The 19,554-nt window shown below is 37.2% G+C and overlaps 1 protein-coding gene across 1 annotated transcript in view; it reads left to right on the plus strand.

Annotated features, from left to right (window-relative positions):
• The first annotated feature begins 11,186 nt into the window (after positions 1–11,186).
• TMEM67 (transmembrane protein 67) overlaps positions 11,187–19,554 on the plus strand; it is a 43,845-nt gene continuing 35,477 nt past the window's right edge. Inside the window, exons 1-6 of the mRNA XM_008689142.2 lie at positions 11,187–11,412; positions 13,014–13,102; positions 14,259–14,352; positions 16,674–16,773; positions 18,298–18,367; positions 18,463–18,537. Coding sequence (XP_008687364.2) covers positions 11,187–11,412; positions 13,014–13,102; positions 14,259–14,352; positions 16,674–16,773; positions 18,298–18,367; positions 18,463–18,537 — 654 coding nt within the window. The remainder of the gene's footprint in view (positions 11,413–13,013; positions 13,103–14,258; positions 14,353–16,673; positions 16,774–18,297; positions 18,368–18,462; positions 18,538–19,554) is intronic.

The following is a 19,554-nucleotide window of genomic DNA, read 5'->3' on the forward strand; positions in this document are numbered from 1 at the left end:
TTCGGCAGGTACGATGCTAACACACAGGGGGCTTAATAAATGCATGCCTATAGATACTAATAATTTTATGGAGCAATTTTTTACGTTTGTTGTTTCTACTTTCTAATTTTTTGAAACATGAGAGCAGATAGACCAAACTTGAAAAAATGGTAAGTGAAAAGCACAATTAGAGAACAGGGATGTTCTGTGATGCCGGCCACGTAATAGGTGATGTGGATATTGGTTTGTGCAGCTTGTGCAGCCCACCAATTTTATAACTACATGATGTATTTGTGAGTGGAGTCAAAGCTCACTAAGAAAGCAGAAACTATATCTTTACAACACTGTTGGAGATGAAAAAAATGAGTCTTCAATCTCTCTGATAGGATTGTGAGAAAGAAGAGATAGTCTAACAAGTGAATAAAAGGTAGTTCACGGAATGAGAGCCACCATTTACTCACTTGAGCAAATTATTTAGCCTCGCCATGCCTCAGTTTCCTCATCTGTAAAATGGGGATAATAGCCTCTACCCCATGGGGTTGCCATAAATATTAAATGAGTTAACATATGTAAAACCCGAGACTAGGCAAGTATTAGTGGCTTGTTTCAAATGTCAAGGTGATCCATATACAAGCAAAGGATAGCACTTTGGAAAGCTAGGCTCACTGAGTAGATAGCATTTATCTTGATTATTTCTCATAGTCCAGTTTGGTCCTAGGGGAACCTGACCTCAAAAGCTAAAATTTATAGAGGGCTTACTATGTGGCAAGCCCTGTGCATTATCTCATTGTATTCTTACAACCACTTTCAGAAGTAGGTACTATTATTTTTCCTATTTTACAGATAAGGAAAACTGGAACATAAAGGATTGCACAGCTTGCTCAAAGCTACAGAGATAGTGCAAGGTAAAGCCAAGAATTGAACCCTGGTCATTTGCCCCCAGAGGCCACAGGGGGAGGATTCTGTCCTTTGAGGCAGACTCCCTTTAAACAAGCACACAGAACCAACACTCCAGAATGTCAATATTGTCAATATTAATTCACAAGAAGAAACACTGGTAAAGTGGACCTGAGATCAACTCTGGCTGACCAGCACTTTTCCTGGCCTGTATATGCTCTCCATATGAAATTAAATGCTCAGAGGGTTGTTTGCTAAACATGGAAATGGAATGAGGAGGTACCTAATCTCAAAAAGTGGTTCTCAGTTAAATGGTACTTGGAAGCATTCTCACCTGTGTTAACAAAAATAATAGCTATCATTTATTGAGTGCTTACTATAAAGCTAATCTGAACAAGTGTGCTAGGTCAGACTCTCTCTTTTGGACAAGCTTAGGTATTGTCAGCCTCTTTTACTCTTTGGGGTTGACTATTCCCTTCTACACACACATACTTTTCTCCACAAAGAGGACACTATAGTGAATGCCTGTCTTTTCTAGTCTGCCTTCTGCCTTTCTCAGATAATACCATTACAGTCAAAACCAGAAAATTCCAGTTGAGGTAATTGGGTTTAATTACATGGCATTCTGGTTATTGGATAGTTTCTTGAACCTTTAGTATGTCAACATGGAAACCTAATCATTTTAGAGAACAGAAAGAAAAGTAAGTTTCTGGAACAACAAAACAGAAGACTATATCCTAAAATATGGTAACAACACTGAGCCATGAGCATTCCATGGCTCTGCCTGGGCATCTAGCCTCTCCAAGCTTTTTACATCTACATCACCCCCTACCCTCCTGAATGATTTTGCTATCAGTTTTTAGCAGCCCTTCCAAGCTCTTCAACAACTACAAGAACAGCCTTTCGTCACTTGGTCTTAAAGATTCCTTGATTTTCTCAACTGCAAAGAGCTTTATTCCTCTTGCACACTTTGACTTCCGTTCAATTCAGCTGGCATTTATTGAGCACAGACTGTGTGTAAAGCACCTTGCCAAGGCTCCTGAAAGACTGGGGTGAAGAACTCACAGTCCCCTTTCCTCAAGAAGCTTATACTATAGCAGAAGAGACAGGGCACATGCCATCACACACAGGAGGGCATATAGAGCATGGAGATTAAGACTGGGCTCTTGAATCAGGCAGATCCAAGTTTAAATCCCAGCTCTGCCACTTCATGACTGAACAATTTCCTTATCCTTAAACTTGTCCATTTGTAGGGTGAAGATAACAGTAATCACCATTCAGGGCCATTTTTGAGGACTAAATGATACAGTGCTTATAATTTCAAAGACAGAATGTAAGGAGAAAGCCAAAAATATAATATATGATATGATATTATATGATATGATATGATATATGATATGATATAAAATAATAAAATAAAATCTAGAAGACTTTGTGTTGGAGGAGGCAGTATCCTGCATGTAGTCTTTCAGCCCCCTCTCAGCTGCATAAGAATGAGCTTTGGGTCTGGAACACTTCTTTGCCAAGAGTTAAAGACCCCACACAGACTGCTCCTGGCCTGTCACCTTCTGTAGGGTTATCCTTCCTTGTTTTGGGCTCACTAACTACTCTTGTCTGTGTTTCAAGTATGTACATTATGTGTCACTTGGTTAACCCACTGTTATATCTGTCCCCTGAGGAGAGAGGCCAGGTTGCTTCCACTGCAGCATGAGAGGGGTGTGGCACATAGGCCATTTGCCTTGTGTCAGTGGCCAGGAGAGACCCATTGGCCATGAGGGACTGACACCACGATTGAAACTGATCCTGCTCTATCCCTTCCCTATGTAAGTAAAGTGTGGTCCATCCAGTGTTTGACTACATTTTATTTCCCTTGGTGACTCCAAAACCAAGATGCAACGGGCAGAAATGTTTGGAGTCCTCCCCTGAGACTGGTTACTGGTGCATGTAACACAAAAATTTTGTGGACACAAAAAAATTCTGTCTCTTATGACTGGCTAGAGCCTACTCCAGGCTTAATCCACATTGGTCCTCTGCCCCCTTCCCAGGGATGAAATGAGAGGAGACAGCATTGAGATCCCCTTAGAGTTTAGAAGATGATAATAAACTAGAGAATGAAGGAATGTAGCACGTTTTTCCACTGCAACAAATGTGTATTAAATGTATTATGCACAACTCCAAGTACTAAGGAGACAATGGGGAACAAAATTGGACATGATCCTTACTCTCATAAATCTTGTCATACAGGAGAGGACAGGAAAACTAGCAAAAGAATTATTCAACTAAATGTAAATTTACAGCAGGGACAAGAGCTATAAAAGGGAAATACATGATGCCGTGAGAGTATTTCACAGAAGGGCCTGGCCTGATTACAAAAGGCAGGAGGAGTTTCTTAAAGAAGTGGCAGATGAGCTGGAGGGAAAGGGGAGAGTTAATGAAGTAAATGGAAATTTCCAGGGAGGGGGAGGAAAGAGGGGTGGTCCATGCAAAGAGGTGCACAGGCTTAGCAGCATTTAGAGAGCTGAAAGAAGACCAATGCAGGTAGAATGCACAGGAGTGCACAGGACAATGAAAGGATACAGGAAGAAGTCAGACCCTGCTGGGAGTTGGGGTTCATGCTCAAGACTTTGAGCTTCCCCCTGGAAAAAAACAATTTAAGCAGAGAGGTGACATACTAGACTTGCATTTCAAAAGATTACTGCAGCTGAGGTATGTAGAATGGATTAGAAGGTGGCAAGAGTATGTGTATGAGGACAGGTTAACAGGTTTTTTTTATTTCCAGTTTAAGGTGACAGTTTGAACACAGGTATTTACTTCCACTCCTTCCAGAAATCCTAATAAAATAATAGAAAAGGAACTTCTGAAAGAAGCAAAAACTGACACGAATGCAGATACTAGAGTAGAAGGCAACAACGATAAAACTTTTTGAGCAGGAAACAGATGGATAGGTCTTTTGTGAATCCAGGAGGGCTGACTCCTAAATTGACAGAAAAGCTAAGAAGCAACCTGATATAAATAAGTCCTAAAAGCCTTAGAAGTCCTCAATATCTTCTGTTGGGGAAGGAGGTGAAAACAGTTGGTTGAACATTAATTTGTAAAGCCCTAAAGACCCTCACTTAAGACTCCTTCTTTCCAGTACCAAGAAACCTCTCTATCCCCCACTACAGCAGAAGACTGAAAGTTTATTCTCTGGAAAGAGTATGACTGGGGGACAATGGGTACAAATGAGATCAAGGGTTCTATTATATAAAAGAAGGATAGTATGTTAATGATGAAACTGAATTATGAAACTCACACCCTCTTTCCCCACTAAACTGGGCAGCCAGGCTTAAATTCTCCAGGAAGAAGGTTCTTTCTGGAGAATCTGATCAGCACAACAAGAGACAAGAAAGAAAAAATACTGACATGGGTGAATGCCCAAAGAAACAGCCCAGGCAAATCACCCTACACATTGTAGCCCAGTGAAGAAGCCCCACTTGTCCTTCCCTTGATCTTAGCCAAAAGTGATTCCCAGCTGTCCTTGTAGAGCTTCCTATTAGCTTTTTAGTGTGCCCCAGTCTAATATGCATACATTACATATATAAACATACATATACATAGATATAATACACATAATATAATACACATAAATAACAAAGGGTCACCAGATTTATGAGTAAATGCTCTCATACAAAACATAACTTTGAAAAAACAGAGATTGTGCAGACAGAAGAAAACTTTGAAACACTATCATTTAATATACTCAAAGAAATAAAATATTGCATTCATGAAAGAATACCAGAATGTTATAAATGAGATATAGTCAGAAAATAAAAAAGAGCTCTTAGAAATTGAATTAATATAGTGGAAATGAAAAATTCAAGGGAATGTTTGAAAATTTTCCAGAAAGCAGAGCAAAACAAAATAAAATGGAAAAAATAATATAAGAAAATTAGAGAAACAGTCTAGGAGGTCCAATATCTGAAAATAGGGTATCCAGAAAGAGAGAATAGGAAAAAATGAAAGATATTCAGAGGAACAATTAAAATCCAACAAGTGTTCAACACAAAAAAAGACAATGAAATTCCCCTGGGGCGCCTGGGTGGCTCAGTCGAGTCTGACTCTTGGTTTCAGCTCAGGTCATGATCTCAGGTTTGTGAGACAGAGCCCCACACTGGAGTCTGCTTGAGATCCTCCCCCTCTGCCCCCAACTCATGCACGTGCTTTCTCTCTCGCAATTGCTCTCTCTCTCTCAAATAAATAAAATCCTTTTAAAAAAATACAATGAAATACCCCAAGACACATCACTGTAAAATTAAGAAAAATGAGGACAGAGGAACATCCTCAAGACTTCCAGAAGGTAAAAACAAATTTAAACACAAAATACTAAGAATCAAAATGGCAGATTTTTCAACAGCGATGTTAGAAACCAAAAGAAAAGGAAGCAGTGCCTCCAAAGTTCTGAGGGGATTTTTCCAAACTAGAACTTCATACCCAAGTAAACTATTAAGTAACTGTGAAGGAAGAATAAAGATATTTGCAGATATGCAGGTCTCAAAAATTTACATCTTATACATATTTTATCAGGAAGCTGATGAAGTATTTACTCTATCCAAAGAAGGAAGTAAACCAAGAAAGAAGAGAATATGCAGTACACATAACTTGAGATCTCTCTTGAACATCACTCCACTTTCCTCTTCCAGTTTAATAGATTGCATTGTCTTTTCATTCTTGGTTTATGTCCTTTAGAGGCCACATAACAGTGCTTAAGAACATAGATGCCTGAGGCGGGCCTGGGTCAGTTAAGCATCTGCCTTCAGCTCAGGTCATGATTTCAGGGTCCTAGGATCGAGCCCCATGTCAGGCTCCCTGCTCAGTGGGAGTCTGCTTCTCCCTCTCCCTCTGCCTGCCACTCCCCCGGCTTATTTTCTCTCTCACTCTCTCTGTCAAATAAATGGATAAAATCTAAAGAAAAAAAAACAGTGAAATATTACCTCACACCTGTTAGACTGGTTATTATAAAAAAGGAAACAAATTTTGGTGAGGATGTAGAGAAAAGGAAACCTCTGTGTGCTGTTGGTGAGAATTTAAATTGGTACAGCCATCATGGAACCCTCTATGAAGGTTTCTCTAAAAATTAAAAAGAGAACTATTATATGATCCAGCAATTCTACTTCTGGGTATTTATCTGAAGAAGATGGAAACAGTAACTCAAAAAGATATATGCACCCTCACACTCATTGTAACATTACAGTAACCAAGATATGGAAACATTGGAAACAACCTAAGTGCCCAATGATGGATGAATGAATAAAGAAAATGTGATTATACATACATATATAAGAATATTATTCAATCATAAAAAAGAATACAATCTTGCCATTTGCAACAATATGGATGGACCTTGAGGCATTATGCTAAGTAAAGTTAAGTCTGACAGAGAAAGACAAATACTATATGATCTCACTCGTGGAATCTATCTAAAAAATGACCTAGGGGCGCCTGGGTGGCACAGCGGTTAAGCGTCTGCCTTCGGCTCAGGGCGTGATCCTGGCGTTGTGGGATCGAGCCCCACATCGGGCTCCTCTGCTGTGAGCCTGCTTCTTCCTCTCCCACTCCTCCTGCTTGTGTTCCCTCTCTTGCTGGCTGTCTCTATCTCTGTCGAATAAATAAATAAAATCTTTTAAAAAATAAATAAATAAATAAAAAATGACCCCAAAAGCCCCAAACATAGATACTGAGAACAGATTGGTGGTTTTCAGACGTGGGGGGTAGAGAGTAGGTGAAATGGGTGAAGAAAGTGAAAAAGTATAAACTAGAATAATTAAGTCACAGCATGGTGACTATAGTTAATAAAACTGTATTGCATATTTGCAAGTTGCTAAGAGTAGATCTTAAAAGTTCTCATTACAAGAAAAAAATTTTGTGACTATATGGTGATGGATGTTAACTAGACTTACTGTTATGATCATTTCTCAATATATACAAATACTGAATCATGTTGTACACTGGAAACTAATATAATGTTATATATCAATTATACCTAAATAAAAAAGCAAAATAATTGATAACATTGAAAAATTAAGGTTTAAAATAGGTCATTGCTGTAATTCATATGGGTGAAGGTAGCACTTTAGGATGATAGTGATGTAGAAGTTAAGAAAAGTAAAAGAATTCAAGAGATATTTGGGCAATTAATTCAAGAGCTATTTAGAAGATAAAAAAATCAAGAAGTTTAGACTGAAATGGGAAGATGAAGAAAAGCATCAAAAGCGACTCTTAGATTTTTGGTCTGTATTATAGGTGGGATGATGTTGCCATTAACTGAAATATAAAACACTGGAAGAAGACAAGGTTGGAGGTGGGGGAGAGATGGAGTTCATGGGTTATTTTTGGACACCTTGAATTAAAGATGCTTCATTCCACCCAAATGGAGTTTTTGAGCAAGCAGTGGAAGTTCTGTTCAGAGCTCAGGAAAGATACTTGGCTTGGATATAAATAAATACGTGAGTCATCTGCAAAAAGTGGTCAATGATGTCAAGGACATGGTTGACATCATCCACAGGGAAACCAAAGTATGTGAAGAGACATAGGACTGAGCCTTCAGGGATTCTTCATATAATAGTTAGGTAAAGGAAGCTGAGCCAACAAAGGGCAAAGAGCAGGAATAACCAGAAAATTTATTCTAGAAATAACCTGGAGAAAAACTGGGAGAATGTTCCATCATGGAAGCCAAGTTCAGCATAGAACATATTGAATGTGATGCAGCAGTTCTAGTAGGAACTAGAGTAACACCAAGAGTCTGAAGATTGGGAAAGAGAGCAGGGCTTACCACACAAAGTGCCCTGACCGTAAGATCTTGATCTCACTAATTCCCTTTTCTGACCACAACCTCCATTTCTGCACTTTGCATTTTTTTATCACATTCTTTGTAACATTTTAATTAATTAATCCCCCTCATGGGCTTACTTGCCTTTCCCTTTTCTTTATTCATGCCCAGGAAAGCACAGCCAGGGATTCAAGAGCAGCAGTAAAGAATCAGGGTCAAAAGTTTGCGCTCTGGTATCAAACTACCAGAGTTAGAATCATGATCTGAGCATGACCTTAAGAAGTCATATATTGCTTTCTAAGTCTTGGTTTTCTCATCTGTAAAGTAGAAGTGATTATAATGATCCCAATCTTGTTAAATGAGATACTGCAGTGCCTGACACATGAAAACAAGCAATTAATATCAATTATTTAAATTATTATATGGTCTCAACTCCCACAAACAGGTAATTCCTATAAATTTTTTTAAAGATTTTATTCATTTATTTGAGAGACAGAGAGAGAGTGAGTGACAGAGAGAACGAGCAGGGGTGGGGAAGGGCAGAGGGAGAGGGAGAAGCGACTCCCTCCCATGCAGGGAGCCCGCTGAGGGACTTGATCCCAGAACCCTGGGATCATGACCCGAGCCAAAGGCAGACACTCAACCAACTGAGCTACCCAGGTGCCCCAATTCCTATACCTTTAATTTCTACCTTTAATTTTTTTCTGTATTCAATAAGAAGCTTTTATCTGTTCCCAGACATTTCCTATCTTCCTATACTGTCACAATCCACCTAGCCACCAAGGTCAGAAACTGAGTGATCCTTGTTTTTGTTTCTTCTCTTTTGTTTCTTTGTCCAAGTCATAACATTCTCGTGATTATTCCTCCTATACAGCTCTTCCATTCATCCTCTCCTGCCTCTCCCTTCTTCCATTGCCCTAATTTTGTTAATGTAGGTAAGACATGGCGCAGTATCTATCTCACTGTAGGTGTTCAATAAGCATTTGTATACTCTTTGAACGCATCCTCTCATGGTTTTTGGTACACTCCATAAGCTGACATTAAACCATGTTCTCCTAGTCCATCCACTTCTAAGGATAATTCTCTCAGATTTTAGCTGGGTGATACTGGGTATGTCTTTGAGCCTGATAAATGCACTGTCTATTCATAGGGCTTTAAAAAGATTGAAATAATGCATGTAAGAGGTTTAGCATAATACATGACACAGAGAAAGCATTTGCTTTCATTTTTTTAAAGAAACAGTGGAAATATCTCTGGTTCAGCTCATTTTCTTCTTCCTGTCTTAAATCTGAATGTTGATATCTGGTGTAAGGGAAGCACACTGCAACTAAGAGGGAAAAGCCAAGAAAACTACAGCGATGACTGTCTGACATCATTGAATGAAGACCAGTGACCACCTATATCTAGACTTCTCATGTTTGTTTCTGTTTAAGCCATTGTGAACTGGCTTAAACTACCTGATCTATTTACTTGCAGCAAAAATATCCCTCATGATACAGTGTCAATTTACTCTTAACAGTTTTAGCTAACATTCTTTCTGCTATCCTTGTAAGCAGTTTATACAGATGAACCCACAGTATCTACAGTTATGGCAAACCTAACTGTATTTTGAATCCTTTCACTACAACTAAGCGTTTTATTTAGCTCTTTGGAGCAGTTTTGTCAGGTAAAGTGCCCAAAGGTCTTAGACAATCATAGTTTCACTGTCTGTGGTATACAATGTCAGCATCATCTTGTTAACTAAAGGCAATAGGTTTGTCCTACATGTGGAATGCCAGAATCTTTCTCTGTCTATTCTACAAAGAAGCTACTTAATAAATTGAAAAGATAGCAGGTTGTGGAGTTGGCCAGATGGAGATAAATTCTAGTCCCACCACTTCCTAAAATGTAACTTTCTTCATCCTCAAGGTGTTGTTGTTGTTCTTCTTCTTCTTCTCCTTTTTTTTTTTTTTTTGGTTAAAGGATAAAAAAAGGATACAATTCCCTCAAAGGACTGTAATGAAGAATTAAGATGAATTCTGCCAAGAACTTAGTATAGTACATGGTGTGGGACACAAGGAAAACCATCATGAAAGGGAGCTCTTTTATTGCTTTAATTACATAGTAGGCAATGAGCAAATATCCCTTCCACAGAGCATATAACAGTATGCACTTAATTAAAGAAGACTAGAATTAAAAATCACCCATACAAAGCTTTTGCAGATTAATCTCAATAATTCTGACCATACCCTTTCTGAGTACCCATTAACATTTGTATAGTCACATGTATTTTTTTAAATCTTATTCGTGATTTTCACTACCAACTAGACACTGCAACAATGCATAGTTACTCAAAAACACTTTTTAGAATTCATCTTTAAGGAAGAGTTTTCAGAACCTATTTCTCCTGTGTCCTGTATCATAGATATTAGTGACTTGAGTGAATCTTGGGAAGGCCACATGAGAAATACTAGGCCTCTAGTATACTAAGCCATCTAATTTAACTTAGATGCATTTTCCATATGCATTAAGAAGTGTGTGTGTGTGTGTGTGTGTGTGCGCGCACGTATGTATTTTCCTTAATAGTGACAAATCATTTTTATTACGAAAAAATTTTTTGAGAAAGCCAAAAGTTGTTTCAAGCTATTACTGATGAATAATAAGGTGGCTAAAAATTATGCTGGGTAATTGTATTGGGAGAGTGAAGGTGTGAGAACAAAATAAAACAGTAAAAAAAAAAAAAAAACAGAAGTGAGATTTAAATATTAAAGCATAAAATTTTCTTTTAAGATCTATAAACTGGCTCTAAAGGTAATTCTAAAATGTTTTGAAGATAACAGCCTGCAAGGGTGCTTGCTTTGAAAGGCAGCATTAATATATGCGTAAATTTGGTTAAAAAGTAGCTTCCTTCATTATTCACAAAAGACAATCTCATTATATATGCATGATTTCCTTTATCCACAACAAGGAAACTAGAAACCCAAAGAAAAGATCTGCCAGGAAAGATCTTTTTTGAGTGTTTAAGCTAGTCTTCTAGCATTGCAGATTTCAAATCAGCGGGCTTTTTTCTACTTTTTTGACAAACGTATTTTGACAAATACATTGTTGGAATGACTCCTTTAACGCGAAAATGGCCTGATCTGAATATATTCTGACGTAAACATCATTCAAAAGCGTAATGAAACAACTTACTCTTAACTTGTGTGATACAATCAGATACTGTCTTTGCTGTGGTGTTCTCTTTTCCGACCCCCTAAACTGATATCACATCCCGGTAATGCGTCGCGTCTCAGAGTTTGAAACACATTTTAAACAGCTAGTTGCACCCGCCAGCCTACAGGGTTGGCTTACCTCCCTAACCCACCCTTTCCCAGACCAGCCAGCTTCCGCGGCTTTGCTCACCTAGCAACCAGGCAGCGACGCAGACACTTCCGGAACCCCAGGTGGAGTTGTCCAATCGGCTCTACAGATTCGCCGCAGCGACTGATGGGGCGCCAGAGGCTGCGCGGCGGCCGGCGTCTGCACCATGGTGACGGGCGGCGGTGGGGCCAGGATGGCCATGGCGGCTTGGTCTGTCTTATCCGCGGCGGCCGTGAATGTATTCCTCCTGTGGGTCTTTCCTCGAGTCTCACGTGCCCAGACCTTCTCCTTTCCATTCCTGCAGCCGGAGTCGTGCGGCCACAGCCAGTACTTCGATATCTCCGCGCTGTCCTGTGTCCCGTGCGGAGCCAACCAGAGGCGGGACGCCGGAGGTGAGACGGTTCAGGGTGGGCCTTAGCTAAAGTTCCAACACTCCAGCCCTGTTGCTGCCCCCAGTCCCCGGCGTCTCTGAAACACCTTTTCGTCTGCGGGAAGAAATGTTTCAGGAAAGTTAACCGCCAGTGCCTGAGAGATGGGTTTCCTTGGAGGATTGCAGCTTGCACACAGATGAGGTTGGGGAACCCAGAGTAAGCTACCGGGTGAGCCAAGAGTCAATACTGAATTTCTCCGCGCCAGTCTCCTACTTCTCATCAGAGGGGTCTTTCGGGAGGCACCTGGAAAGTCGCCTACCAAAGACAGAAAAGAAATAGAGAAGTAACGCAGTGTAGAGGAGTAGGTCACAGGACAGGTTGGGGAGGGAATGAAATGAACGCTTATAAACTTTGTTAGCTCTTTATCTAGCTTTTCAAATCACAGAAACCTAGAGCTAGAAGGGACCTTAACCAGGATCAGGTCCAGTCTTCTCATTTTACAGATAAGGAAATAGAAGCCCAGTTGATGTTGTAATATCTTCTTTGTCACCTAAATTGTGGATTGGAAGAATTGGTGTCTGTTTGTCCTCAGTTTCGACCCGCGTGTTTCCGCTATATCGTGTGTCCTTAATACAGATTTCCTTAGGACTTATCCCCTTTATTATTGAATATTACTAATTGCCCTTGAAGTCTCTTTAGATTAAGCTTATTTCTTTTTTCTTGAAACTTCCATTATGTGGTCCTAGTTCTCACTGAAACTGCTCAGAATAAGACTTTTTCCATATTCTAAAGTCTAGGATGTTTTCAATCTTGATTTGTTAACTTTCTGCCATCTTCAAATCTGGTATATCCTCATTTAAGCCATCACATAAGACTGGTCAGGCTCCTCAGGTGAGGAAATATGAATGAGAAGGCGCTTCACACTCTTAAAGTGTAAGGTCTTAGCTTCATACTTATGAACCCAAACATCACATGCATTCTACCACATAGATTCCTGTGGGATCTGTTTCCACTTGATGTCTCCTTAGAAAATGTTGTCCTTACCTATCCAGTAAGTTGAATAATGGTTATCTTATAACATCTACTGTCTGTCCAGAGGAAAACAGTGATTTATTTGAATCAAGGTAACTTTGCTAATAAGGTTTTGTTTTGACAAAGTAAATTTGAAGTCATTGAATATGTGTATGGTTGGATGAAATAGAACTGTAAAACTTCCCGTAACAGTTAATGAATAGTTTGATTATTAAAATTAAAGTTCAGTACTTTAATAGTTCAGTTACGCCTGCAATTAAAGTGGTAGCAAACAGAATACCTACTGTGTGCCATACACATTCTAAGACCTTTCCATATAACAACTCGTTTAATACTCATACCAACCCTATGAGGTAAGTACTGTTATTGTCCCCATTTTGGCGAAGTGGAAACCTAGGCACAGAGTTCCGTAACTTGCTCAAGGTCACACAGTTAAATAGCAGAATTAAGATTGGAACCCACATAGAATGTTTCTGGATTTGCTCTTAACAGATATACTGCTTTTCAAGATCTTAAGAATATTGAAAGTTTCCCTATCTTGGAGTTTTATTTTTATTTACTAAGGTCAAAATTGGCTCTTTTCTTTTTAGGAACTTCATGTATGTGTCTACCAGGATTTCAGATGATCTCTAATAACGGAGGACCTGATTTTATTTGTAAAAAGTGCCCAGAAAACATGGTACCAAATATTTACTTTAAAATAATTTTACTGTAAAAGGTAGTAAATTGAATGTCTTTATTTATTTTAAATATTTTATTTTTTCATTTTAGAGAAAGCACAAGTCAGGGGATGGGCAGAGGGAGAGGGAGAGAGAATCCTTGAGCAGACTCCCTGCTGAGTGTGGGACCTCACGCAGGGTTCAATCTCAGTACCCTGGATCATAACCTGAACTGAAATCAAGAGCCGGCCGCTTAACCAAATGAGCCACCCAGGCACCCCTTAAATGTCTTTATTTTTTAAACTATGTTTTAATGCTGTACTCTAATATGTTCCCAAACTTTAAAACTATTAATTTTGTTTTTACTAGAGTAAATTTTGAGTGATCAGTGAAATTTTATGCAAACTTGGAAAAACAAATGTATTGCCTTAGTTTTTAAAATCTGAAATTTAAAAAAACACAAAGCTGTGAAAATTTGTGTCTTTATATTTTCTCATAGAGTAACTCAGTGTTTTTATAACGATAATATAAAGAGCAAGTTGCGATGTCTGTATATTTTGACTGGTACAGATTGAGTTCTGTGTCTTGGACCTGTTGTGTGAACAGTTTTATAACAATTCACGTTCATAATGATACCTAAGTTGTGATAAGTTCACGAAATGCCAATTGCATCATTAAATGGGTTAAATATTATCTATTGCTGTTTTGTTAGTCACCCATTTTGAATCATAGCTTAATTTTTAAAAGCTAATGTATTTGGATTATAAAAATTAGAATATGTTAGAACAGGTAAAACCAAACTATTACTTGGCTATCTGTTGATTAAATCCTATTGAATTTTGTTGTGTTTTATCTTTGTAAATGGAAAAACTGAATGACAGTATTAACTTTGAAAGTAAGGACTCATTTGAACTGAAAATCATGAAGAAGAAAGAACTGTTGCCCAGAGTTAACAGTAGTCAGTTCATAGTGATAATGTATAACTTAATTTTGGAACGTAAGGACAGTTTGGCTATCCAGGAAATTTTTATGTGGCTCATATGTGCATGATTTATTTGAATATTGACTACAAATTATATCCTGTTGTGGCTTTTTGGATTTACATCACCAATTAAGAAGGAGAAATTTAATTTAATATAATTTAATTTAGTTTTGTTTTGTTTTGTTTTAATTTAGAAAGGTGTTACTGAAGATGGCTGGAATTGCATCTCTTGCCCTGGTGGTTTAACTGCAGAAGGAAAATGCCACTGTCCCACTGGCCATATTTTAGGTAAGAAGTAGCTTCTTTATGAAAAAGTAATGAATCTTCACTTATGCTGTTTTTGATAAGGACATTAATCGAAATAGCTAGGTGAACAGTATTTATATTATCCAAAATTTAATGATATTTAAGACAAAAGCAGGCATTGGGAAGAGAATAAAAAGCTCCACCTGATTAAAAAAAATTTTTTCTCAGGACGCCTGGGTGGCTCAGTCATTTAAGTGTCTGCCTTTGGCTCAGGTCGTGTTCCCTGGGGTCCTAGGATCAAGTCCTGCCTTGGTCTCCTTGCTCAGTGGGGAGCCTGCTTTTCCCTCTGCCTGCTACTACCCCTGCTTGTGCTCTTTCTCTCTCTTTCTCTGAAAAGTGAATAAATAAAATCTTAAAAAAAATAAAAAAAACATTCTTTATAATGTATGATTAGATTGATACTTCCTTAAAATAACATGATAAAGTGTATATATGTTTCAGCTCAAAAGCCAACATGATGCTTAATAGGGAGAAATGATAAGCATTTCTATTAATGTTAGGACCCAGATAAAGATGTAAACTGTGCACTTAGGTAAATGAAAGAAATAGGTGGTAGAGTAATTAAAAAGGAGGTAAAAATCATTAAAAATTGGTTTTTGATTTGATTATATGGTTAGAAAACCCAAGGGAATTACTAAAAATTATAAACAATAAAGGGTTTGGATACAAAATTATTTTCCAAAAATTAGTAGCCTTCTTCTATCTAAACAACACTTCTTTAGAATGTATGAAGGAAGAAAAAGATCTCATCTGCAGTAACAACAAAAAGAAAAAAATGCCAAGGCATAAACTTCAGAAGAAATGTATAAGATAAATCGAAGAAACCTTAGAATGCTCCTGCAGGATACAAAAGTAGGCTTTAATAAGTGAATTACATACCATGTTCTTGGAGAGGAAAATTAAACATTACAAAGATGTCAGCTCTTCCAATACCAGTCTATACATTTAATGGATCCCTCATAAATTCTACTAGGATATTGTTTGTCTCTTTTAGAGACTACACAACTAATTCTAAAGCTTTTCTGGAAAAAATGTGAAAAACCAAGAAAATGATGAAAAAGGAGAGAGGAAATAACCCTATCAGGTATTATGCACATTTTATAGCCACTGTAATAACATGTATGGCTGGCATATGGATTACACATACTGATGAATGGAACTTAAAGTAGAGAATCAAAATAGATCCAATTTCAAATGGAATGTGATATGTGATAAAAGTGGCATTTCATGTCAGTGGAGAAAAGACTGTTTAATAGATGGTGTTGCGGAAACTTGGAAAATACTAAGTTGGGTTTCTAACTTATTTCTTAAAGAAAAATAAATTTCAGGTTAATCAAATATTTAAATATTAAATATGATTCTATAAAAGATCATAAAAAATAGGCAAAATTTTTCTAGTCTTGGAATGGAATAGGCCTAAGTATGAGGAGAAACCCAGAACCTACAGAAGGAAACATTGGTATATTTGACTAAATATAAATTCTAAAATATCATATGGTCTTTGACCCATTTTCCCAATGCTGGTCCTCTGTTAATTCCCTTAGCCCTAAAGTAATTGTTATCATTTTGATGTGAGTTCACATACATGTTTGCATGTCTTTTTCCTTCTGGAACCTTTTTTTTTCCTGTTTTTAAAGTATACATTATAGCCATTAGGAAATATAACTATTATTTTTATATAAATGTTTCATACCAAAAATATTGTTCTACAGCATACTTTTTTCAGTTGCCAGTATGATCTATTAGATTACCTCATTTTATTTAATCTACCCCATAGTATTTCATAGGTTGAATATGGCATCATTTTGCTATTGTGAATATTTAGGTTTTCAAACAAGTAATGCTTCAGTAAATACCCTTATACACATGTACGAGTATTTCTGTAGGTTAGGTATCTAAAAATGAAATTGTACTGTTGAAGGGTATGTGAATTTAATTTTAATAGGTGCTGCCAAAAACTCTGTAAGTTGTAGAAACATGTCAGCTGTCTATGAAATTACTTGTTTCTGCATATCCAGGAACATACGGGTAAAAAGTAAAAAAAAAAAAAAAAACAAAACTTGAGGAAAAAACACTAATTTATTATTATGATTTGGAAAATTAGTTTTTGTATTTTTTTATGTGGGAATGAGGAAGTCTTCACTTTTCTATACCTTGTTTTGGTGGTGTTTGACAAGCCTCTTCTGCAAATCAGGTATTTTGCGAATTATTAGAATAATAATTAAGAGTGGGCTCTACAAAGTATAAAGAAGCTTATATGCTGACTTTGAGTTACATCTTAATTTTGTTTCTAAATCGTTTAGTGGAAAGAGATGTTAATGGAACATTGTTGTCCCAAGCAACTTGTAAGCTCTGTGATGAAAATGAAAACTCTTTTACGGTACCAAATGCTTTAGGAAACAGGTAAGCCATATGCTGGGTGCTGACTTTTTAAATATCATCTTACATTTATATGGAATCTGTACCTTTTAAAAATACTTCCTATATCACTTTTCCTCACAATATAGAAGTAGACATTAACACATAAAGAAGCTGAATCCCAGAGAATGAGACTGATTAGAGGTCAGAGCTTGGCTCAGTCTCTTATCAGTTGTTTGACCGTGGTAAGCTTAGTAAGTCAGTCTTCTTGTCTTTAGAATGGAGATATACCACCCACTTGATAGACTTTTATCACAGTTCAGAAATGAATATGTGAATTCTTAGCATAGTGCATTAGAATAAATACTTAGTAAAAGGTAGCTGTTTTTGTTTGTTATTATGTAATTTGTACATAATCTATAATATGATGTATAGCATATAAATATTAACTTCTATTTGCAGCATACTTACTATGTGCCAGGAACTGTGTGTTATAATAAAGTTATATAAAAAACATATTAATAAGTAAATGATAATTATAGAACCCAAGAACCCTGATTTATAGCCCTATTCTGTATCACTTCTTGTTTCCCCTTCATGTGTGCGTATGTGCACGCCACACACACACACACACACACACACACACACACACCCCTACACCCCTGCCTAATTCAAACATAGTATCCCTATTTCAGCTTCTTCTAATTTTTTTAGAGGGCTACATGATGACTTCCCTGTAAGCACAGTTTTCTCTTTAGTTCCCAAGTTTAAAATAGAAAGTATTTGAGTAGCTTCTCCTGGGGATACTTAGTATTGGAGCACTGCTTCTCTTAGGCTGATGTGGGTTGTAGTGTCCAAATAATGACTACTGGGCTGATCCCGAGGCCTCCCTTCCAGTACCACCTCAAGCCTAGTTCTGTGCCATGCCCCATCCCCTCCTACCTGCTTTGTCTTACAAGTAGTGAATACAACAAACTCTTCACTGTCCCCACTACTCTGGTGGATGCTCTTCCTCCCTGTATATCATACATTAATGAAAAATATAAAGTATTTTCCTAAAATAAATAAGGATAATGAGTAGACTTTAACAGTGTTTGTTGTAGGTTTGATGAAGGGATAGATACACATATCTTTTTCAGCATATGTTTCCTTTTTGCTTTGTGACAGACAAAATAAGGAAAGTAGATTTGATAGAACTACATTTGAAAATAGATCGGGTTTTATTTATATGAGTTTTTTGGGCTCTTAATTGAGTGACTGAGCCATCTCTGCTATTCAGTATTATTTTCAGTATTATTTATGTTACACACTTCATGTAGTTTCAGAAGAATGCTGTCCTATTATTGGTTAATATTATTTATTTATTTATTTATACCTTGCTTTGTAATGGAAGGAGTGGTATAAAACTAATCAAATCAGTGTTAATATTTTTAATTTGTTTACTTTATTACAATTACTTACTTAGCTGAATGAATCTATTCTAATAAGCATTTAGGAAGACAAGTGTATGATGAAATTAGGTCTAGCATAATCCATTAACATTTAAAAATGTTTCTGTTATGTTGACAGATGTGTCCGATGTGAACCAACATTCATCAATACCAGCAGGTCCTGTACATGTTCAGCACCGAACATTTTAGTAAGGCTAATCAAATTAATGAAGTATATATTTGAGAATTAACTTGCTTATACTTTTCCATAAACTGTTTATTTTTTATTTTTTTATTTATGAAGACAGGGGGATTATGTTTCAGCAGCACAGGGAATTTTCCTTCACGTGTAATTTCATCTGCCCGTTATGGAGATCTTGTGAGTATGTTTCAGTTTTTTTGTTCTATTCTTGTTGCATTACTTCCTTTGCTCATTAGTCTGGGACTAAAATGAGAAGCAGTTCTGTGTAAGTATTTTAAAACAGAAATGATCAATCTGAGAAAGATTAACAACTCAGCATTATTATTTATAAGTACAGTTACTTTCTTCTCTACCTTGGCTCATCCTTTTTCATTGATCTCTGAATGTTTAAGCTGGTAAGTTCTTTTATAAATCCTATAAAAATATGCAGCATTATGTGTTAAGAGCACCAGAGACTCTGACTTGAACCCTGGATTTGCCAGTCATTAATTATATATGCTTGGACTTACTTAATATTTCTAAACTTCAGTTTTATTGTCTGTACATTGGACATAGTAATAATACTTACCTCACAGTGCCTGTACATGGTAGTCACTGGAGAAATGAGGGTTATTCGTATCTGGCCAGGTTCCTTATTTTGTACTTGAGAGCATGGAGGTCTAGTTTTAGAGCCTTTGTAAGAGTTGCTGGTCTGACAATGTCTGCTATGTAAAATAGGAAGAAAGTGGATGAATTGGAACTGAAGAGATCATGAATCCAATAGAATAGGAGTTAGATGACTAACTAGGAGTTAGTTAATGAGCACGGAAAATACCCAGTATGCCAGCAGAGTTGGGGTGGACAGACTAGGATCTGGTTGCTCAAATCATCCTCAGATTAGTGAGAGTGATTAGGAGGGATTGGAGGACAACCATGATGAAGGTAGAATCTGGGCTCTTGACGAATAAAGCAAAAATTCCTCTTCTCCAGTATTGTCTTATCAGCGTGATAGGCAAGTACCAAATATTTGCAAAACAACAAAATAAATACTGAGACGGGGGTATAGATATGGAGTTTGGAGATCACCCCAAAATTAGCTCCTTAGCAATAAGATGGATATCTTCTGGAGTGTTCTTCCCCATTCTCAAGTTATAGTGACCTTCTGTATACCATTGTCAAATTTGCAGGGCTTTATTTTTATTTTTTTCTTCTTTT

This window comes from Ursus maritimus, unplaced genomic scaffold (genome assembly GCF_017311325.1).
Source record: "Ursus maritimus isolate PB19 unplaced genomic scaffold, ASM1731132v1 scaffold_9, whole genome shotgun sequence".
Lineage (NCBI taxonomy): Eukaryota > Metazoa > Chordata > Mammalia > Carnivora > Ursidae > Ursus > Ursus maritimus.